General features: G+C 37.1%; 1 protein-coding gene across 6 annotated transcripts in view; it reads right to left on the bottom strand.

Annotated features, from left to right (window-relative positions):
- The window catches only part of jade1 (jade family PHD finger 1), a 153237-nt gene that overhangs the window by 7820 nt on the left and 129518 nt on the right, over positions 1 to 15899 (bottom strand). For all 6 annotated transcript variants that reach the window (XM_039751697.1, XM_039751692.1, XM_039751693.1 and 3 more), the window contains 2 exons: positions 13321 to 13863; positions 12180 to 12297 (listed from right to left, as the gene is read on the bottom strand). In XM_039751697.1, coding sequence (XP_039607631.1) covers positions 12180 to 12297; positions 13321 to 13863 — 661 coding nt within the window. The remainder of the gene's footprint in view (positions 1 to 12179; positions 12298 to 13320; positions 13864 to 15899) is intronic.

A 15899-nucleotide genomic window follows, 5' to 3' on the forward strand; every position in this document is an offset into this window, starting at 1 on the left:
TTATCTATAAAGAAGTAATCAATCCTTGAGTAGCAATGATGTACTGGTGAGTAGAAAGAATATGTTCTTGAATTTGGGTTTAAAACTCTCCAGGGATCTGATAAGTTGTGATCAGTTATAAACTTTGTAATTATCTTTGCGGTGTTAGTTGCGTTCCCCTGTGGAGGAAGTCTTATCTAAAAGTGGATTTAGAACACAATTAAAGTCCCCAGCCATTATAAGTTTATGAGTGTTCAGATTGGGAATGGATGCAAATAAATTTTGTATAAATTCCTTATCATCAACATTAGGTGCATAAACATTTATCAAAATCATTTTACAGTTAGATAAGTCTCCCATGACCATCACATATCTCCCTTCAGGATCCAATACTACATCTGATGCTACAAATGGTACTGTTCTATGTATGAGAATTCCCACCCCTCTAGTTTTCTTTGTAAAACTAGAATGGAACATTGGCCAGTCCAGTCTTTTTGCAGCGGAACTGATCCTTACTTAGTAAGTGGGTTTCCTGTAAAAATACTATTTTAGCATTTAGACCTGTTAGGTGAGAAAGTACTTTCTTTCTCTTTAATTAGTGATTCAGGCCTTTAACATTCCAGCTTACGAGTTAACTGTCCCATCATGGAGACACTGATTCTGAGTTTTTGGTGTCATATTATAGTCTTAACTGGAAGTGAAATAGTTTAGGTCTTAATTTCCTATTCCCCCAAGAGTTGTTGCCATGCAGCTTATTATTACGTTGATAGTTATAATTATAAAGATTGAGATGATAGATTAGATATAGATCAAGCCTGCTCTCTTTCTCTTCCCCTTAACCCCCACCCTCCTTTTTGCCTCCCCAGGTGAGGCTAAAACCCACTTCATGCAGTCCCAGTCCTCTGACATACCCAGAGACAGAGCACGTCCAAAGCACATCAAGCCCCATGCAGTGGCTTTAAGGTTAAAAGATAGAGATATCTGTTACCAATATAGTCTTTAAAAGAGGAAAAAGAAAAAAAAAAAAGAATTTTGCACTTAATATATATATATATATATATATATATACATATATATATATATATATATATATATATATATATATATATATATATATATATACATATATATATATATATATATATATATATATATATATATATATACATATATATATATATATATATATATATATATATATACATACATACATACATATAATCTTCATCAATTTTAGTGCATTAAGATGATATCCCCAGATAATAAACCCAGGTGATGGTGTTAAAGATGTGTCCAAAACAAGCATAACAAGTCTTAATGCAGTAATAGCAATAACAGCAAACCAAGGGTATGATATTGAACAGTCTCATTTAGGGTACACATGAAATAATTAGAAAAAAAGGGGTTTGGTCTCGTCCGATCACGAGATGGGCGTCTGAAGTGGAGCTCCGCTAGCAGTGGTGCTATTTTTCATATTATTTGCTTATTATTCTGAGATATCCTGTATTTATTCAACCCGAGAGGGACCGTTACAGTATATGTAAACACATATAAACATGGCCAACAAGAAGGGGGGTCCGAAAGAATCGAAGACTAAAGCTACATCCAAGCTGCGATCAGCAAGCCCTAGTTAGATCTGCCTCTCAGAGACAGACCTGGATCAGATGGGCGAAAGTACAGAACTCCTCGGGACCACGGTCCGCTACATCGTCGCCTGCTGAGAGGCGAAAAGGGAGCGAAGGTGCGATCGTGAGTGCAGATGTGGATAGCTCGCCCGATTGGAGAGGATTACCTGAAACTGGAAAAGGCGGGAGGTCAGCGGCTTCAGTTACGCAATCACGCGGGACTGGAGCAGCGGGGACACCGCTTCAGCAGAATCTGCTGCTTCATCTACGGTACAAGAAGGCACATTTGAGCTATCTGAACTGAAAGTGTTGCTCGCTGAGCTCAGGCAAGATATAAAGAAAAGCGAGAAGGCTAATGAGAAAGCAGCGGCAAAGGCACATGAGAGACTGAAACAGGAGATGAAACAGGCCAATGAATGTCTGCGACAGGAAATCCAACAGGCAAATGAAAGACTTGATCCAAGAGGTACAGCGTGAACTTCGACAGGTGCTGGGTAAAATTGAAGAGCGCGTTGAGAAAACTTCGGCTAAACTGAGCACGCTTGCTGATCGATTGGAGCATCTTAGTGAGACATTCACGAATCGGATCGAAATAGCGAACATCTAGCTGCCAGTGCGAGGAAAGAGCAGTAAATGTCAGTTGAATGTAAAAACTTCGGAGAAAAACTTGGAGACAGACTGGCTGCTTTAGAAGGCGGGAATAGAAGGTATAATGTCAGAATTGAAGGCTTGCGGAGAATCGAGAAAGTTTAAACCGGTGAAATTACGCAACTGAACTTTTTCTAAAAATAATCGGGCGACTTTAAAGCAGAATCTGAGATAGCAGCGGCTTACAGCGTCAGCGGATCAAACACCGTCAGACCCACCAAGATCTTTTATAGTCCGTTTTGAGCGATTATCATTTAAGTTAGAGGTGATGGAACTCCTCAGGAAAAAAAAGGAAGATATTAAATATGAAGATTGCCAAATTCGCGTCTTCCCTGACTTCTCTCCAGCAACAGCTATCAAGCGCGCGCCTTCTATAATATTAAACAGCGGCTACGGCAAGCCAATGTCAAATACGGCCTCCTGTATCCGGCAAAACTGAAAGTGGAATGGCAGGGGCATTTCTATGTTTTAAGCTAGCAAGGAGGAGGCAGAAAAGCGAGTTAAGAAAGCTGATCCCGGGACTATTCTGATACATAATTGTGAGTCATGGCGGTAAATGATAAAGCTAGGATTAATAATCTACTGTCTGTTCTATTTGTTTTTTAAAATACGGGTTTTTTATCAGCATATATTCTCATATTCTTATATTATTTTTACTTACTTTTTACTTATCATTACTTAGTATTACTAGGGCGCTAAATGTTTGTGTTTTATTGTGCTTAATTACGTTTTCCTCCTCTTTTTTTTTTTTTTTTTCTTTTCTAATTATTTCATGAGACTGTACCCATTTATAAGGAGAAGGGGGATATTCAGGATTGTGGAACCTATAAAGGGATTAAGCTAATGTCACAAACAATGAAATATGGGAAAAAAGTTTATCGAGAGAAGGCTTAGGGAAGAGACCACCATAGGAAGAAGTAGTCTGGTTTTACACCAGGGGAGGAACAACTGATGAGAGTTTTTTTTTTTGATACTTCTCTATGAGCTATCTCAATGTATAGGTTTGCATATGGTGTTAATTGATTTGGAGAAAGTTTATGATAGGAGTGCCACATCAAGAGGTCGGGAGTTCTATCAGGGGTTAGCAACTACCACCTGACATGTGTAATCTGACGTATCATTTTGTTAGCCTCATCTTAGCATCACAATTGACTTGTGTGTTAATAGAATGTCACCACTTATGTTTAATAACTGTGGCATTTTTGTTAGGCATCTTTACAATATGAATGCTGTCAATTGCCAGCCTAATTTCTTTATGTTGGCATGTACAACCAAACCCTGCAGAAACTGAATGTAGCACCTTGTCAGGCATTTATGGCATCCAGCACAGTGGGCATGACAGAGCTGGAGCTTAGCTGAGATATTCTTGACCTATTAGCAGATTCCTCTGGTTAGGTGCATGTTGCCAGAAAGCTAACCATTGTTAAAATCTAAATATGAACACGTAGAGCCCATTTTTAGGTAGTCTGTCTATCCTAGAGAAGGGATCTTAAAAGCCTAAGCTCATAAACAAGTCATCATCTCATGGCAAAAAAAAAAAATCCAGCCATTCCCTAAAAGATCATTCCTTCATAAATGACCATTTGCATAGTCTTCAAGCAGTGCCAAACAAGCCATGCTATGTCAAATCACAAGGTTATGAAAAGGTGGTAGGGCATAAGATTTATAGCTTTCTATACATAGGGAGTGAATTGCGTCTGTACACTTTGGTTCGTAAACCTTCAAAGTGACTGCAGGAAACCTAAGTAAACCAACCAAAAAAGTTCTTCAGTACAAATACATAGCATTGACCCATTTTAAAAGGGAATTACAATCGAGTCTGTATATCATATTCATAACTTTTGTAACAGCTTCATGGTATGAATTATTTACACACACAAGTTGACATTTAGCTGGTTTGGCTACATTTTCCCATTTGGTCAAGGGTGTCATACTCTCCCAGTTTCTCCAAAATGCTGAGTAATGGATGGATCAGATTTTTTTCTTAAAAATAATGATGTTTGCGTGGGAAATTCCATGCTTAAATTTCAAGACTCCTTTTATACATCTTATCCCTGGTCACTCTCTCTCTGTATTTTTGTTTGCTACAAAGTTTCAATACAGCTGTGTAGGTGGGGGGTTTGGGAGAAATTCGGCAGATTCATGCCTGTACAAAAAAATAAAAAATAGAATGCTATGTATATTGACAAACTAATATGTATTTTTTTTGACTGACAACAATACTGATATTTGGGCAGCCCAGATGACCAATTACTGATGCATATTGTACCAGTATTGCGGATGTGTTTAAGTATTATTGTGTTCTTGGGGTGGACAAATAACACAATGAAAACAAAACATGGTGCATAATGTTGTCACATGAACAGGTTTTAACACTGAAATAGATTAAATTTATTTATTTTTTAAGATCCAAAAGCAGAGAGAAATCTAATATTTGTCACTTTCTGTTAACAGTGCACTGAAGGTGCCATCAGTACAAGTGTACATTTGATAAACTGATGTTTATAAAGATATGGCCCATATTGACTTAAATTTGACGAATAAGCTTCACTACAAAGATGGTATGTACACCCTTGTCTGATGACTATATGAAGCAAGAATTTTTAGAAGATTAATTAATGAATAAATGAATCAATTTTGGTCTCGTCCGATGCGAGAGATGGACGTCTGAAGTGGAGCTCCGCTAGCAGTGGTGCTATTTTTCATATTATTTGCTTATTATTCTGAGATATCCTGTATTTATTCAACCCGAGAGGGACCGTTACAGTATATGTAAACACATATAAACATGGCCAACAAGAAGGGGTCGAAAGAATCGAAGACTAAAGCTACATCCAAGCTGCGATCAGCAAGCCCTAGTTCGAGATACGGCCTCTCAGAGACAGACCTGGATCAGATGGGCGAAAGTACAGACTCCTCGGGACCACGGTCCGCTACATCGTCGCCTGCTGAGAGCGAAAAGGGGAGCGAAGGTGCGATCGTGAGTGCAGATGTGGATAGCTCGCCGATTGGAGAGGATTACCTGAAACTGGAAAAGGCGGGAGGTCCGCGGCTTCAGTTACGCAATCACGCGGGACTGGAGCAGCGGGGACACCGGCTTCAGCAGAGTCTGCTGCTTCATCTACGGTACAAGAAGGCACATTTGAGCTATCTGAACTGAAAGTGTTGCTCGCTGAGCTCAGGCAAGATATAAAGAAAAGCGAGAAGGCTAATGAGAAAGCAACGGCAAAGGCACATGAGAGACTGAAACAGGAATGGAAACAGGAGATGAAACAGGCCAATGAATGTCTGCGACAGGAAATCCAACAGGCAAATGAAAGGCTGCGTCAAGAGGTACAGCTTGAACCGACAGGTGCTGGGTAAAATTGAAGAGCGCATTGAGAAAAACTCGGCTAAACTGAGCACGCTTGCTGATCGATTGGAGCATCTTAGTGAGACATTCACGAATCGGATCGAAATAGCGAACATCTAGCTGCCAGTGCCGAGGAAAGAGCAGTAAATGTCAGTTGAATGTAAAAACTCGGAGAAAAACTTGGAGACAGACTGGCTGCTTTAGAAGATGGGAATAGAAGGTATAATGTCAGAATTGAAGGCTTGCGGAGAATCGAGAAAGTTTAAACCCGTGAAATTCGCAACTGAACTTTTTCTAAAATAATCGGGCGACTTTAAAGCAGAATCTGAGATAGCAGCGGCTTACAGCGTCGCTGATCAAACACCGTCAGACCCGACCAAGATCTTTTATAGTCCGTTTTGAGCGATTATCATTTAAGTTAGAGGTGATGGAACTCCTCAGGAAAAAAAGGAAGATATTATATATGAAGATTGCCACATTCGCGTCTTCCCTGACTTCTCTCCAGCAACAGCTATCAAACGCCGCCTTCTATAATATTAAACAGCGGCTACGGCAAGCCAATGTCAAATCGGCCTCCTGTATCCGGCAAAACTGAAAGTGGAATGGCAGGGTCATTTCTATGTTTTCGCTAGCAAGGAGGAGGCAGAAAATGAGTTAAGAAAGCTGATCCGGGACTATTCTGATACATAATTGTGAGTCATGGCGGTAAATGATAAAGCTAGGATTAATAATCTACTGTCTGATCTATTTGTTTTAAAATACGGGTTTTTATCAGCATATATTCTCATATTCTTATATTATTATTACTTACTTATTACTTATCATTACTTAGTATTACTAGGGCTAAATGTTTATGTTTTATTGTGCTTAATTACGTTTTCCTCCTCTTTTTCTTTTCTAATTATTTCATGTGTACCCTAAATGAGACTGTTCAATATCATACCCTTGGTTTGCTGTTATTGCTATTACTGCATTAAGACTTGTTATGCTTGTTTTGGACACATCTTTAACACCATCACCTGGGTTTATTATCTGGGGATATCATCTTAATGCACTAAAATTGATGAAGATTATATGTATGTATGTATGTATGTATATATATATATATATATATATATATATATATATATATATATATATATATATATAAGTGCAAATATATATTTTCTTTCTTTTTCCTCTTTTAAAGACTATATTGGTAACAGATATCTCTATCTTTTAACCTTAAAGCTATCTTTTAACCTTACTGCATGGGGGCTTGATGTGCTTTGGGCGTGCTCTGTCTCTGGGTATGTCAGAGGACTGGGACTGCATGAAGTGGGTTTTAGCCTCACCTGGGGAGGCAAAAAGGGAGGGTGGGGGTTAAGGGGAAGAGAAAGAGAGCAGGCTTGATCTATATCTAATCTATCATCTCAATCTTTATAATTATAACTATCAACGTAATAATAAGCTGCATGGCAACAACTCTTGGGGAATAGGAAATTAAGACCTAAACTATTTCACTTCCAGTTAAGACTATAATATGACACCAAAAACTCAGAATCAGTGTCTCCATGATGGGACAGTTAACCGTAAGCTGGAATGTTAAAGGCCTGAATCACGAATTAAAGAGAAAGAAAGTACTTTCTCATCTAACAGGTCTAAATGCTAAAATAGTATTTTTACAGGAAACCCACTTACTAAGTAAGGATCAGTTCCGGCTGCAAAAGACTGGACTGGCCAAATGTTCCATTCTAGTTTTACAAAGAAAACTAGAGGGGTGGGAATTCTCATACATAGAACAGTACCATTTGTAGCATCAGATGTAGTATTGGATCCTGAAGGGAGATATGTGATGGTCATGGGAGACTTATCTAACTGTAAAATGATTTTGATAAATGTTTATGCACCTAATGTTGATGATAAGGAATTTATACAAAATTTATTTGCATCCATTCCCAATCTGAACACTCATAAACTTATAATGGCTGGGGACTTTAATTGTGTTCTAAATCCACTTTTAGATAAGACTTCCTCCACAGGGGAACGCAACTAACACCGCAAAGATAATTACAAAGTTTATAACTGATCACAACTTATCAGATCCCTGGAGGTTTTTAAACCCAAATTCAAGAACATATTCTTTCTACTCACCAGTACATCATTGCTACTCAAGGATTGATTACTTCTTTATAGATAATAACTTCTTGCCTAAGATTAAATCTTGTAAATACGATGCTATTGTTATTTCAGACCATGCTCCGATGATCTTGGAGCTGAAATTACTAAGCCCCATACACTCACCCGCAGATGGCGTCTCAATCCGCTTCTATTAGCTGACGAGAATTGTACTGAATTTATATCCAAACAAATTGAATTCTTTCTAGAGACAAATACATCCCCTGAGATCTCTGCAGGAATACTCTGGGAAACTCTTAAGGCCTTCTTAAGAGGACAGATTATCTCATATCTTTCCCACAGAAATAAATCCGAGCGAAGAAAGTAGCAGAGATAAAAGCGAAATTACTAAAATAGATGAAGAACATGCCAGACTACCAAGCGAGACTCTACATAAGAGGAGGCAGGCTCTACATTCAGAATTAAACCTCTTGACAACTAAAGAAACCGAACAACTAATTTACAAATCCAGACATCATTATTATGAACATGGAGAGAAAGCTAATAAGCTTTTAGCGCAACAAATTCACAAGCAAGATGCATAGCGCAATCTCGGTAATTACTAACACGAATGGAGATAAAATCATCGAACACAAAAATATAATGTACACTTTTAGAGACTACTATAAATCCCTATATACTACTGAGTTTAAAGAAGACAATATACAATCTAATGCATTTCTGGATAAATTACAGATACCACAAATTGGCGCTATTAGTGTGGAGGAGCTCGATAAACCTCTGTCATTATCAGAATTACTGGATGCTATAAAGTCACTCCAAGGTGGAAAAGCAGCAGGCCCTGATGGCTACCCTGCAGAGTTTTACAAGAAATTCTCCGCTCAGCTAGCTCCCCTCCTATTAGCAACATTTACAGAAGCCAGAGATAACCAATCTCTTCCACAAACCTTTCGCCAAGCACTAATCACTGTCTTTCCAAAACAAAATAAGGACTTATTACAATGTGCATCATACAGACCAATTTCACTTCTGAATAACGACGTTAAAATACTCTCTAAAATCATAGCTAGAAGGATGGAGAAAGTGCTCCCCTCAATAATATCACAAGACCAAACTGGATTTATTAGGGGCCGACACTTATCTTCAAATCTTGGACGCCTGTTTAATGTAATATACTCACCAACTAAATCAAACACCCCAGAAATATTATTATCATTGGATGCAGAAAAAGCATTCGACATGATTGAATGGAAATACCTTTTTACTATTTTGGAGAAGTTTGGGTTTGGCCCGAACATTTGTGCATGGATTAAATTACTGTATACTAACCCAGAAGCTTCAGTTTGCATCAATAACATTTGCTCAGACTACTTTAAACTAGAGCGTGGCACAAGACAAGGATGCCCTTTGTCACCACTGCTGTTTGCAATTGCCATTGAACCACTGGCAATACATTGTCGAAATACTGATCAGATAAAGGGGATTAGCAGAGAAGGACTGGAACAGAAAATCTCATTATATGCAGATGACATGGTACTGTATATATCGGACCCAGAAAATTCTGTGCCTGCAGTCTTAGCAGCACTCACAGAATTTCAAAAGCTCTCTGGTCTCAGAATTAATCTGAATAAAAGTGTACTCTTTCCGGTGAATTCAAGCATATAATATTAGATTAGACACCCTTCCTTTTATCATTGCAGAACAGTTTAAATACCTCGGGGTAAACATCACAAGTAAACATAAAGCTCTTTATCAACAAAATTTATGCGTCTGTATGGAAAAAATTAAACAAGACTTGCATAGATGGTCAACCCTTCATCTCACACTAGCTGGAAGAATTAACACTGTTAAGATGAATATTCTTCCTAAGCTCCTTTTTATTTCAAAACATACCAATATACATTAATAAATCGTTCTTTAAGCAATTAGATTCAACAATAACCTTATTTATTTGGAATTCTAAACATCCACGCATCAAAAGAGCGACCCTACAAAGACAAAAGGCAGAAGGCGGCATGGCTCTACCTAACTTCCAGTTTTATTACTGGGCAAATATACAGTCGATAAGAACCTGGACACAAATAGAAGAACATACACAGGCATGGACCGCAATAGAAGTAAAATCCTGCAGTACTTCTTTGTATTCCTTGCTTTGTGCTCCAATAAACACACGTTATCGGCAATACACTAATAACCCAATTGTGCTCCACTCACTTAGAATCTGGAACCAATGTAGAAAGCATTTTAAGGCGGAGAAGCTTCTTTCTGTGGCACCTGCAAAAGAACCACCTCTTTCAACCCTCACAAACATATGCAGTTTTAATATCTGGAAAAATTTGGAATTAACTTGCTTAGAGATCTTTATATAGACAACGTCTTTGCATCCTATGAACAATTACATTCCAAATTTAACATTCCAGCTACAAATTTCTTTCACTATCTTCAAATCAGGAACTTTGTTAAACAGAACCTTCCAGATTTTCCTCATCTTGCACCCTCATCCACGCTGGAAAAATTATTGCTCAATTTCAAGGAGTTAGACTCCATCTCTACAATATATAAAATCCTTTTACAATCCCTTCCTTTCAAAGATCCAAGAGGACACTGGGAAAATGACCTCTCAATTAATATATCAGAAAAGGAGTGGAAAGTAGCAATGCAGAGAATTCACTCAAGCTCCATATCGCAAAGCATACAATTATACAACTCAAAATTATATATCGAGCACATCTGTCTCGACTAAAACTCTCAAAATGTTTCCAGGGCATGATCCAACCTGCGAACGTTGCAACCAAGCCCCAGCCTCACTAGGTCACATGTTCTGGGCCTGCTCCAAATTAACATTATTCTGGACAAAAATTTTTAATTACCTCTCAGACAGTCTTGGACTCACAATCCCTCCTAACCCATTAACAGCTGTGTTTGGGGTTCTTCCAGAGGGTCTTAAAGTGGAGAAAGACAAACAAACTGTGATTGCATTCACTACACTGTTGGCACGCAGACTTATTCTGATAAACTGGAAGAACCCAAACTCTCCTCTTTTAAGTCAGTGGGAAACTGATGTGTTATATTATTTAAAATTGGAAAAAATCAAATACTCAGTTAGAGGATCTGTGCAGACTTTTTTCAAAACATGGCAGGATCTAATCAGTAATATTTTGAAATGATTTTATAAAGCACAGAGAATTTGTTGATTTAGGTATTTTTAAAAGCCTTAAATTTTACACCGTTTGGCTTGCTCTCTCTCTCAAGGGTGGGGATCGATCTGTTCTTAGCATAATTCTTTTTTTTTGTAAAACTTGATTGCTATGTATTGATTGTAATAAAATTAATAAATAAATAAAAAAAAAAAAATTAATGAATAAATTAATCAGTGCACATGTAATTTTCCTGAAAGATGTGTGCATTCATTTAATTAAACTGAAATATTTACCTGAATATAAAATATACTATTTAATGTAGATTATTGTTCTATAACCAGGAGTGTGCTTGCCATAAGCTTACCTAGGCCTATTTAATTTTATTACTTATTTACAGCACTGAAATGCTATAACAGTTTAATTTGCACATGTATCAATTGACAAAAGAAAATTCAGATTAGCAGATTCAGAAGACAAATGTAAGAGAGATAAGGGAAGAGAAGAAACTAAAGACAGTAGAAGGTATAAAAATACGTGACCATTAAAAAAAGAGTAGCATCCAAATGCATTTTAGTAACAAATATAAGGATACTGATCAAATGTCATATTGGAAAATTCTATTGACAGTTAACACCAGCATTTGTCTTGAATGAAAAACAGTTTGGGAGGCAATAGACCTGGTTTTTGCTGATGTGCTCAGCTAATTGACTTGAGTCACTGAAATACAAAAGTCAGAATACCCTTCAATAATCTAAGCTTCCTTTTTCACTTATGAAGTTGTCTGCTTGTGCAAAACACAAATCAGCCAAGGAAATCACAAAACTGGTTTATCAGCTATTCTGTTTGCTTATATAGGACCAGTAAACGACTATGTAATACAGAGTGTGAATTAAAAAAAAAAAAAATCCTAAGACCCTCCCCCACCATTACAGCTCTACGTAAATGGAAACTTCTCTGCTTGCTTTTTAAGGATGTGTAACAAACAAAAGATTCATTGATGCAAGCAAAGAAACTAATGTCAATTGAAAATTCTAAATAAATTCAGTTGGCAAAGCATTTTGGCAAATCTTAATTTGCATAAAAAGTTTGATTCTCTCAAGAGCCACAGTAACATGTGCAACCTTTTAAGTAAGGACTTCAGTTACATTTTAAAAAAAAAAAAAAAAAAACTGGGATTTCGAAAACATGATAATGACAAGCATTGACATACATTTCTAGACAAGTAAACTGCCTCATAAAGCAATCACTCCAACTAAAAGACACTGGAATAGTGGTAAATGTTTTGACACACACACTCCATTCATTCATCTTCCTTACCTGAAACTATCTCCTCTTCCAGAAGCTTGATATGATGATGGAATATCTGCTCTTGTACCTTACAGATGGATCTCTTCATTTTCTCCCTTCTTGTAACCATGTATGTAAGGTTTCGCACCTGAAAAATGCATTTTAATTAAAAAACCAAAATAGGTGCACAGTAAAATAAGCTTAGGGTACCTAATAGGAGAGAAGATAATAAGGACGGTTTGTAGAAAATGTGTGATTATAAAAAGTCAGATTTTTGTTCACACTCCCTTGTGTTCCTGACAGGAAAATCAGATTGGATCTTACTAGAACGTATTATTCTAAAGCAACAAGTACATGGGAGAAACAAACAAAAAAAAATTACTAGGGCTGCTGTTTAATTAAAAACCTAATTGCAATTAATAAAAATCATCATTATATTGTGATTAATGTGCAGTTAATGTATTTCATTCAAGCATATGTTTCTACAAAGAAGTAGTGATTAATTTTTAATACAAAACAATTTTACTAATTACTTGTCTATGCATAAAAAAAACAATCTATCACAAGGGACTAGTGGCAACTCTACTGGCGTTTGTGGATGAAGACTATAATTCAAGAAACAGCACAGGAAATCAAGCCCCAGTGACCTGCTACTACCACTAATAGACTTGGGACTCATTTGGCATCGCATCATTAACATGTTAATTGCAGTCAAAACTAACCAGATTAAATTAACATATTTTGGGGTTGTGTTTAAAATTTTAATCAGCAGCTCTTAAAAAAAATAAAAATTGCACCAAGCCACCCTCAAATCAAATCATTAGCAAAACATACTACAAGAACTTCTTTCATTTACTGCATATGACTAATATAAAAAGCTTTGCATTAATTTCTAAATGTTAAGCTCACTACAAATGAACCACTAATTGAGACTTCAACTTAAAATTAAAAATGTGGCTACTTTATTTTCTAAACACTTTTAACACATTTAACTTCATGTGTGTATTTTCAAGAGTGAAACTCTAGCAAGGAGGTTATTAACTTCTTTTGCATTAACTTTTTTTTCTTTAAAGCATGTTACCATCACCTACCAAAATAAAACAACAAAATATCTATACCTACATGACTTAAAAGAATCATTTGATAGTCCCTGGCACCTGCTGAAACCTACCCTTTCCAAGTCTTGCCGTAAGTGAGTAAAGAGCTGTAACCTCCTGAAGAGTACATCTTGTTCCTGCTTAGCAAGATTGTCCTCTTCATCTTTTTTGGGAGTGATCAGTGGCTTGTTGAAATTTGTCTTTCTCTTTAGCTTCCAGTAATTATAAATGAAATCTACAAGCTCTGGAGAAATGTGAAGATCACGTGCAACTTCAAAAATGTTTACAAAACTAAAGAAGTCATCCTCAAGCTGCTGCAGTTTTTGTTTCCTCAGGCTCAACATTTGCGCATCCTCTTGGCTCTGGACTGGCACTGGGGCTTCATTTCCATCTGTTTCATCCACTTCCTCCTCCTCCTCCTCCTCTTCCTCCTCCTCTTCTTCATCCCTGTTTTGCCCAGTCTCTGGATCCACCGTATGCTTTTTGTTACTGCTGTGTTTCTGGCAGAAAGATTTAAATTTCACTTCATCATTTTCAGCCAGGATAGTCTTCATGTTCAGGCCATGCTGGAATGCACAAGTGACGTGGAATGCAATTCTACAGTTTTTAGCAGAGCACTGTAAAATATAAGCAAACAGAAGCGACTCAAACCCAGAACTACGAACTTGATTTCCTTAACATAAATAAAATTGTTGTTCAGCAATGTCTACTGATATAACAAAACTTATTACATGCAAATTGTGTACATATATTAATTACTATAATGCACATACTCCAATTGATCACCCACTAACCTAAAATTGCCATTTTCATTACAAAAGTCTATATTATTGGTAAATTGGCTGATGTCAAAAACAATTTTTTCCACTTATGTTTTTCTATGTTTTATGGTAACTTAGTTTGTAGTGCTCCTTTATGAAAGGTGTTAATGCAGCCAGATTACAGGAAACTCTCGCAGCATAAAAGATGCATAAAGAAATGTTGAATTTTACGTACAACAAAATGGAGTAATGAAATGAGAAGACAGAATTAGAGGAGTTGCAATTAGACAAAATGGCAAAAACACATTCTTTAATTCAAACCATTTTTATTTTGTTCTTTAAATAAAACTGACACCTTCAGAGTATGCATGTATACTTGATATTTTCATGATGAAATGCATTAAAGCGTGCATTAAACATGTGGGTCACAGAGGCGCAGCGGTAGTGATGAGGGGAAAATGGGAGTAATTTATTGGAGCAGTGCGGTCTCTGTCAAACATACCAACCCCCAATTCCTGTCCTTCAGATTTATTCTCCAGGTAACCAATCAACACACAATAAGCATCTGTAATAAATGAAAAACCACCTGCAAGCATAGAATCCTGATTCTTCAAAATGTTTGAGAAACATTGAAAAATCTTCATTATACATGTTTAATTATTCCATCCATACAGGGTCACATCAATCCCAGCAAGCATACAGCGCGAATCAGGAACAAACCCCGGATGGGAACCAGCTTATCGCAACCGCTGCCCCACCGTTCCCCCACATGTTTAATTATCAACAGTATACATTATTTAAATGAAGTTAATATCTGTAAAATGTAATACACATACTTTAACGCATTTCATCAAAAAACAAATATCAAGTATACATCCTAGTATTCTAACAGCATACAGCTCAAAGACGATAGCTCTTGAAAATCTAAATTGACTTAGAAGCCAGTCATGGTCATCTATAAATACATGCTGTCTTCAACTGAATTGAATACCTTGATTAGGCCTTGTTCACACGGGCGTTAGGTTTTTGGATAAACGAACTTGCTCTGAACATCCTAGACGTTTATGTTGCATTTTGTGGTGGCAATCGATTGACTTCTACACCGGCGTTCGTTTGTCTCTGTCTAACGCCAGCCTGGAGCCCAAATTGTAGTTTGTGTGTTAACCTGTGGAGGCAGTGGCGGGAACTGGATATGAAAGCCCTTGTCGTTTTATTTGAGGTGCCTCCTTTCAATATGGACCATTTTGCTATGTTAGATATTAATCTTCTTGTTTTAAAAATACTCGTATCTGGCTGACGTAGGGAGAGAAAAAACGCGCCGCTACTGGGTTCATCCTCTGACTGCACAATGTCGGGTTAAAGCAGTGCTTCTCAATTTTCTGTCATGCCCCCCCTAGGAAGAAGAAAACATCTCGCGCCCCCCGCACGACTATAAATAGTATCATTTGTCTTTAAAATTGTTATAAGTACACCTCTGCATAACACTGTATCCTTATTAGCGTATAAGAGAATAAAAAGAAAGAAATATGGACCAATTTACAACAAAGAATAGCTTTATTAAATGTAACAGAAAAGATTTAAAGTGCATTCTAAATTCAAAAAAAAATTTAAAAGAAAAATAAAAAAGCATGTTCCCGAGGTCAAACGCGACCTCCTTGACGGAGCCACGCCCCACTATTTGAGAAACACTGAGTTAAAGGAAGTTTTTTGTGCTTTATGAAGAAATCACGAAAATTTCCGCAAGTTTTTAATTACTGTCGGATGTCGGTTTCCACTTTTGATTGTCTGCTGCAGCTGGTGCAATGCCACATTGCACGCCGATCAACCAATATGCGACTTGGTGTTAGCCCCAAAGAGAGACTACTTGTCACTTTGAGTTAAGGAAACAGTAG

This window comes from Polypterus senegalus, chromosome 4 (assembly GCF_016835505.1).
Source record: "Polypterus senegalus isolate Bchr_013 chromosome 4, ASM1683550v1, whole genome shotgun sequence".
Taxonomy (NCBI): Eukaryota; Metazoa; Chordata; class Cladistia; order Polypteriformes; family Polypteridae; genus Polypterus; species Polypterus senegalus.